Source organism: Gymnoscopelus microlampas (assembly GCF_963454915.1).
Source record: "Gymnoscopelus microlampas genome assembly, chromosome: 2".
NCBI classification, from domain to species: Eukaryota; Metazoa; Chordata; class Actinopteri; order Myctophiformes; family Myctophidae; genus Gymnoscopelus; species Gymnoscopelus microlampas.
Genome location: NC_139939.1, coordinates 61,236,878 through 61,244,377, shown reverse-complemented (window position 1 = coordinate 61,244,377; position 7,500 = coordinate 61,236,878). Strand labels below are relative to the sequence as shown.

Below are 7,500 nucleotides of genomic sequence, written 5' to 3'. Positions count from 1 at the left end.
TTTCTCCAGTTGCACCAGCTCAGTATAAAGATTTGAGCATGTGAGTGTGACACTAATACAATGTTATACAATATGTAGTGAGGGGGGGGGGGGGGGGGGGGGGGTCCCTGCTTCATCTTCTTAGCTAAGGGGTCCTTGGCCTGAAAAGCATTAAAGACCACTGATATAAAGTATTTGTTCAGTAAGTCAGTGACGTTGCTTCGTAAATGAGCTTTTCATGTGTGTGTGTGTGTGTGTGTGTGTGTGTGTGTGTGTGTGTGTGTGTGTGTGTGTGTGTGTGTGTGTGTGTGTGTGTGTGTGTGTGTGTGTGTGTGTGTGTGTGTGTACCTGTCGTTCGTAGTTGGTCTGAGACTCCTGTTCGATGTCAGAGTCCAGCTCCGGAACGTCCGACACGTCAGAATCTGACTCTCCGCTGTTGGAGTCTGCATAGCCCTCTGGGAAATGTAGTTTATTATAGATTATGTATTCATATATTTTACTTTCTTTTTTTTTCTTAAATTTTTATCCCACGATTTTGTAACCCCTATTTTTTCACCCTAGTGCCAATGCCTAAGCATGTAATCCTGGGCACTATTCAACGGCCCTCAGAGACGCACGGTCAAAATTCTATTCAAACATCATTAATAACAGTTCCGGTAACTCCAAGCAACTTTTCTCCACCATAAATAACTTCCTCAAACCACAATCACCCACCCACACCGCCATCACAGAGGATCAGTGCAACAAGTACCTTGATTCTTTTAGATCAAAGGTAAATACCATCCGCTCTGTTCTCTATGCCTCCCCCACTCCACCTGTCCTGATTGCTGCCCCACAGCCAGTGATCTCCCAGCCTCTCTGCTGTTTTGTCAACATCACACAGCGAGAGGTTGAGGACACCATCAGCAAGATGAAAGCATCCACTTGCGCCCTCGACCCCTTCCCCACAGCCCTGGTAAAAACCAACATCACTGCCATAAGTCCGCTCATCACCACAGCCATTAACCACTGCCTCCAAGCCGGCCACGTCCCACCTGCTTTGAAGACAGCCATCATTACACCCCTCCTGAAAAAACCCACCCTTGACCCGGAAGACTTCACCAATTACAGACCCATCTCCAACCTGCCCTTCCTCTCCAAGGTGCTGGAAAAGGTTGTCGCCACTCAACTCCAACAACATCTCCAACACAATAAACTTTTCGAAACTTTTCAATCAGGTTTCCGCTCAGCCCACAGCACAGAAACAGCTCTGGTCAGGGTCACAAATGACCTTTTGATGGCGGCTGATGCTGGCTCCCCCTCCCTCCTCATCCTCCTGGACCTCTCGGCGGCCTTCGATACAGTAGACCACAACATCCTCCTCAACCGTCTTCACTCCACCATAGGACTTTCCGACTCTGCACTAAATTGGTTCACCTCCTACCTCACAGACAGAACCGAGCGTGTCTCCCTGGGAGGTGCAAGCTCCCGGACACAGCCTGTCACCTGTGGCGTCCCCCAAGGTTCTGTTCTCGGCCCCACCCTCTTCACACTCTACATACTCCCCCTTGGTCGTGTCATCAGCCGGCATGGGATTTCCTACCACTGCTACGCTGATGACACCCAACTCTACATCAGGACCAACCCAACCCACTCTGCCTCCCTGCCGTCACCATCTTCAACACCATCATCCACACTAACCACCTGCCTTGAGGAGATAAAGGCGTGGATGACTCAAAATTTCCTACAGCTAAACAGTTCAAAAACAGAGGCCATTCTAATCGGCACCCCACACCAGGTCAAATCATCCCCAATAACTAGCATCACTTTCTCCAGCCAGATCCTCACCCTCTCACCTGTAGTCACCAACCTCGGTGTTAAAATGGACCCCCACCTGACTTTCAATTCCCATATCAAACACCTCTGCAAAACCTCATTTTTCCACCTCCGAAATATAGCCAGACTCCGCCCCACACTCACCCTGCCAGATGCCGAAAAACTAGTTCACGCCTTTGTCTCCTCAAGGCTTGACTACTGTAACGCACTTCTCATCGGGATCCCTAGAAAGAGCATCCAGAAGCTCCAGTACATCCAGAACAGTGCTGCTAGGATCCTGATGAGAGTGCGGAAATACGAACACATCACACCCATTCTCCATTCACTACACTGGCTTCCCATCTCCGCCAGGATCGAGTACAAGGTCTCCCTCCTCACCCACCAGTGCATCTACAGCAATGCCCCCTCCTACCTAAAGGAACTCCTCAAACCCCCGAACTCCACCCGCTCCACCCGCTCACTCCGCTCCAGAACCTCAAACGCACTCGAGCCCCGCACAACAAATCTCCGCACCATGGGGGACCGGGCCTTCTGCTCAGCAGCTCCTCGACTGTGGAATGCTCTCCCAGACCATCTGAGAGCACCGCAGTCCATTGACACTTTTAAAAGGGGCCTAAAAACCTTCCTTTTTAACAAGGCATTTGCCTAGATAGAGATGTAGTTGTTTTATTCTTTTTAAACTTCTACTGTGTTTTGATGACCTGATTTGAAGTTTATTCATTTCACTGTCTTTTATCATTGTTGTCTTCTTCTTTCTTTTTTTTTTTCTTTTTAAACCTGTAGCACTTTGAGATTTGTTTCAAATATAAAGTGTGTTACAAATAAAATGTATTATTATTATTATTATTACCTTCCCTCTGCCACCCTAGGGAGGCCAGGGCGGAGCTCATGCCTCCTTCAATGCATGAGAGCCAACTGACCTTCTTGTCACCTGACAGGGGGGAGTTTCCCCGGTAGGACGTAGCGCGTGGAAGGAACACGTTATTCCAACCAGTTCCCTTGGTTGAGAGCGCCGTGGAGAGCGCCTATGTTCAGCTCCTATGTTCAGCACCATGGAGAGTGCCTATGTTCAGCACCATGGAGAGCGCCTATGTTCAGCTCCTATGTTCAGCACCATGGAGAGCGCCTATGTTCAGCTCCTATGTTCAGCACCATGGAGAGTGCCTATGTTCAGCACCATGGAGAGCGCCTATGTTCAGCTCCTATGTTCAGCACCATGGAGAGTGCCTATGTTCAGCACCATGGAGAGCGCCTATGTTCAGCTCCTATGTTCAGCACCATGGAGAGCGCCTATGTTCAGTTCCTATGTTCAGCACCATGGAGAGCGCCTATGTTCAGTTCCTATGTTCAGCACCATGGAGAGTGCCTATGTTCAGCACCATGGAGAGCGCCTATGTTCAGTTCCTATGTTCAGCACCATGGAGAGCGCCTATGTTCAGTTCCTATGTTCAGCACCATGGAGAGCGCCTATGTTCAGCTCCTATGTTCAGCACCATGGAGAGCGCCTATGTTCAGTTCCTATGTTCAGCACCATGGAGAGCGCCTAGGTTCAGCTCCTATGTTCAGCACCATGGAGAGCGCCTATGTTCAGCTCCTATGTTCAGCACCATGGAGAGCGCCTAGGTTCAGCACCTATGTTCAGCACCATGGAGAGCGCCTATGTTCAGCTCCTATGTTCAGCACCATGGAGAGCGCCTAGGTTCAGCACCTATGTTCAGCACCATGGAGAGCGCCTAGGTTCAGCACCATGGACATTGCCTCAACAGATCCTCCTCTTGTGTGTTGTCTGGACAGCCAGACGTATATACTTCAGCTGAGAATAGCTGACATAAATAGTCACATAAAAGCTCCCAACGCGCCGCAGATGTGACGTGACGCGCTGTGAGCTTGGAGGTCTGCTATTCTCTGCTATTCTCGTCTGTTCTCTGCGCACAACGGAGCATAATTGAGGCTGGAGGGGCTGCATGCAGCTGATTGAAATCATGCCGAGCAGACAGGCTCTGCTGCTGTGATCACAGGGAGGGCTCTCCCTCCGCTCTAATGACAGCTAATGAAGGTAAGGTTAGAAGGACAACAACTAACTAACTAACTAACTAACTACCTAACTAACTAATAGGCATGTAACGATTTATCGCATATCGATTGAAATCGATTCAAAGTGGTGACGATTTAAATCGATGCAATAAAATATGACATCGCGATGCAACCAGCAGAGGGCGCAATCGAGTCAGATTCCCTTCCATGTTCTCCGCCTACTATTTTGTCCCCTCAGGGCCACCATAGCTGCCTGCGTTCGGTCTCTTCACTCACTCAACGGCAGGCTATGAACGGCAGAGTGGGGTTCACGTCCTCTCAGGCTATGAAATCTAAACAACTAGGCGATCGCACTGCATAGAGAGGGAAATGTGCGTCGCATGTAAACATGTTTATTTGATTGATGAATTGCCCAAACTATACCGTTTACCCCCTCCCCCGTCTGACCACGTTGTTAGCTGTCTGATTTAAACTCTGTAGGAAACATACAACTGATAGGCTTCTAATGAAAAAGGCTAATTCTGGAGCGCCTCGGTGCGGCTGCAGAGTACAATGAATAACAATCTAATTTAATAATTTAACAATTGTATCAGACCGCTGACAACGCCAAACTCCTTTCAACACTGTCTTTCAGATATATAGCGAATTTCATTGATACTAATCAATTAATTCTTATCTAATCTCATTTGGAGCAGTTTAAAACAGTTTCCCTTATTACTGTACATAAATGTGTTGTTTTATACAGAATGCTGAGAATGTAGCATAGATAAAAAATTACTTGTAAATCCCAAGGCTAAGCCTTAGTTTGTTTATTTGAAGGTTTTCTTTATAATTTATTTCATCTGGGATATGTTTTAAAATTCATTTATTTCATAAGAAAAAAGTATATGTCTTAATGTGACAGTTAATGCATGTACCTCGTGAATAAAAAGGCTTTATTTAATTTCATGTATTAAAAAGAGGATAAGAGAAAATATATATTTTTTAAAATACATGATTTTTGTAAAATAAATAATCAAGGTTTTTCAGTAATTTGTCTGAAAAATAAATATGCTAAAAAAATCGTGAAAAATCGTGAAAAATCGTGAAAAATCGTGAACCTCGAATCGTGATTCGAATCGTATCGTGAGTTGAGTGAATCGTTACATGCCTACTAACTAACTAACACGTGCAATGTGTTTACCTTGTAGCAGGGGTCCCAGTACTCAGTTCATGACTCAGGGTTAAGGTTAGGGTTAAGGTTAAAGGTTACCTTGTAGCAGAGGTTCCAGCACTCCGTTCATCACTCCTTCGGGCAGGAACCTCCACTGGAACACAGAGTGGTCGGCCCCCCCGGTGCTGAGGACCCACTGCAGGTCGTTGGACCAACGCACGTTGGTCACATGAGCAGAATGACCCAGGTACTTCTTAAACTTAGCAGCTGTTTGAGAGAGAGAGAGAGAGAGAGAGAGAGAGAGAGAGAGAGAGAGAGAGAGAGAGAGAGAGAGAGAGAGAGAGAGAGAGAGAGAGAGAGAGAAAGAAAGAAAGAAAGAAAGAAAGAAAGAAAGAAAGAAAGAAAGAAAGAAAGAAAGAGAGAGAGAGAGAGAGAGAGAGAGAGAGAGAGAGAGAGAGAGAGAGAGAGAGAGAGAGAGAGAGATTATTATTATTAAAACATGTACTTTTTAAAGGAGTAGTTCACCCAAAAGATTACTTTTAGATTAGATTTTCTATCAGTTACTCACCCCATGAAGCCTTGAATTCATGGAGATTTCTTTAGTTTTTGTCACATTCCTGAGTAACTGAACTTTACGTCAGATCTATCATTTTTTTAACAATTATTTCAGGAATACTGTCATGATTAATGGAATAAAGCGGTACAGTTTGACCAGTCCAGATATTACGGTTAACAATACATCTACTGATGCGCTAAACTTGGACACATCATCAGTGTTGTTTCCTGGATTCACTGGGTGTTTCGGGTCTTTCAACAGACACCCTCCTCCAGGCGACCCAACCGAGGCTGATCAGACCCCGGCCTGTGTCCAAGTGGCTTGCTACTACCCCACGGCTCTCCCCTCTTCAACCAGAGCCATCTGGAGGCTTTTTCTGCTGCCTCCACGTTGTTGCCTATGGCTCTTCTTCGGTTGGCACCGGTTATACCCAGTGTGCCGTAGGCTTTGCTCAGCGAATGACTGGCAAAGCCCCTACTGCCCACCTCCACTGGCATACACCTGGTCCTCCACCCGTTCCTCCGACAATCCTCCACCAGCTCCTGGTACTTTTCCCTCTTTCGTTCTTGAGCCTCCTCCATCCTCTCCTCCCAGACAAGAAGAGTTGTTTTGTGGATGATGTCAGGTCTCAGTCTAGACTGGGTGATGACAGTTGGCCTTTCCCAGTCTCGGGCCGTGGAGAGCAAACCAACTAATGATATTAAATATTAACACATTCTCTGCCATTGACGGAGATCTCCGACAATTGAAAAACATTTATTTATTTATTTTACGCTAGAGGGCGCTCTTCCCCAACCTATGAAGGATCCCTTGACTGTGAGAGAATGATAGAAGCAGAAATTAAGTCGTCCCAATAAAAGTCACTCCATCCACTCCTATGTTATGAGATGTAGAAAAACACATCTAGCTCAGATTTCTTCTTTTTTTGGTGAAAACGAACCATATTTAACCGCCGATAACAACAGAATGGACGATCGCCGTGAAAAGAAATTGTTCCGGAGGATAGAAGAGACCCCCCCCCCTCCCCCCTCACAGCTTTTATTAACATCCGTGTTCACATCGTGTTCACATCGTGTTCACATCGTGCTCACATCGTGCTCACGTCGTGTTCACATCGTGTTCACATCGTGTTCACATCGTGCTCACATCGTGTTCACATCGTGCTCACATCGTGTTCACATCGTGTTCACATCGTGTTCACATCGTGCTCACATCGTGTTCACATCGTGTTCACATCGTGTTCACATCGTGCTCACATCGTGTTCACATCGTGCTCACATCGTGTTCACATCGTGCTCACATCGTGCTCACATCGTGCTCACATCGTGTTCACATCGTGTTCACATCGTGTTCACATCGTGTTCACATCGTGTTCACATCGTGTTCACATCGTGTTCACATCGTGCTCACATCGTGTTCACATCGTGTTCACATCGTGTTCACATCGTGCTCACATCGTGTTCACATCGTGTTCACATCGTGCTCACATCGTGTTCACATCGTGTTCACATCGTGCTCACATCGTGTTCACATCGTGTTCACATCGTGTTCACATCGTGTTCACATCGTGTTCACATCGTGTTCACAAATCAAAATAAAGGTCAAAACGCTGGCAGAGGTGGATTACATCAATAATACATCAAATGCATAGAAATAGTAATATAATGATAAAGTAGACCAGTTTGACCAGTCCATATATTACTAATGATATTAAATATAATAATACCTTTCTTTAAGCAGGGGAAGTGGTAGAGTTTAAACAATGATATTAATATTAAATATTAATATGAATACCTTTCTTTAAGCAGGGGAAGTGGTAGAGTTTAAACAATGATATTAATATTAAATATTAATATGAATACCTTTCTTTAAGCAGGGGAAGTGGTAGAGTTTAAACAATGATATTAATATTAAATATTAATATGAATACCTTTCTTTAAGCAGGGGAAGTGGTAGAGTTTGA

At 45.6% G+C, this 7,500-nt stretch overlaps 1 protein-coding gene across 1 annotated transcript in view; it reads right to left on the bottom strand.

The window, feature by feature from the left end:
• LOC311035580 (echinoderm microtubule-associated protein-like 6) overlaps positions 1–7,500 on the bottom strand; it is a gene marked incomplete at both ends in the record, with an annotated part of 83,523 nt that overhangs the window by 53,257 nt on the left and 22,766 nt on the right. Inside the window, 2 exons of the mRNA XM_084043857.1 lie at positions 328–434; positions 5,081–5,248. Of these exons, the coding sequence (XP_083899983.1) occupies positions 328–434; positions 5,081–5,248 (275 nt within the window). The remainder of the gene's footprint in view (positions 1–327; positions 435–5,080; positions 5,249–7,500) is intronic.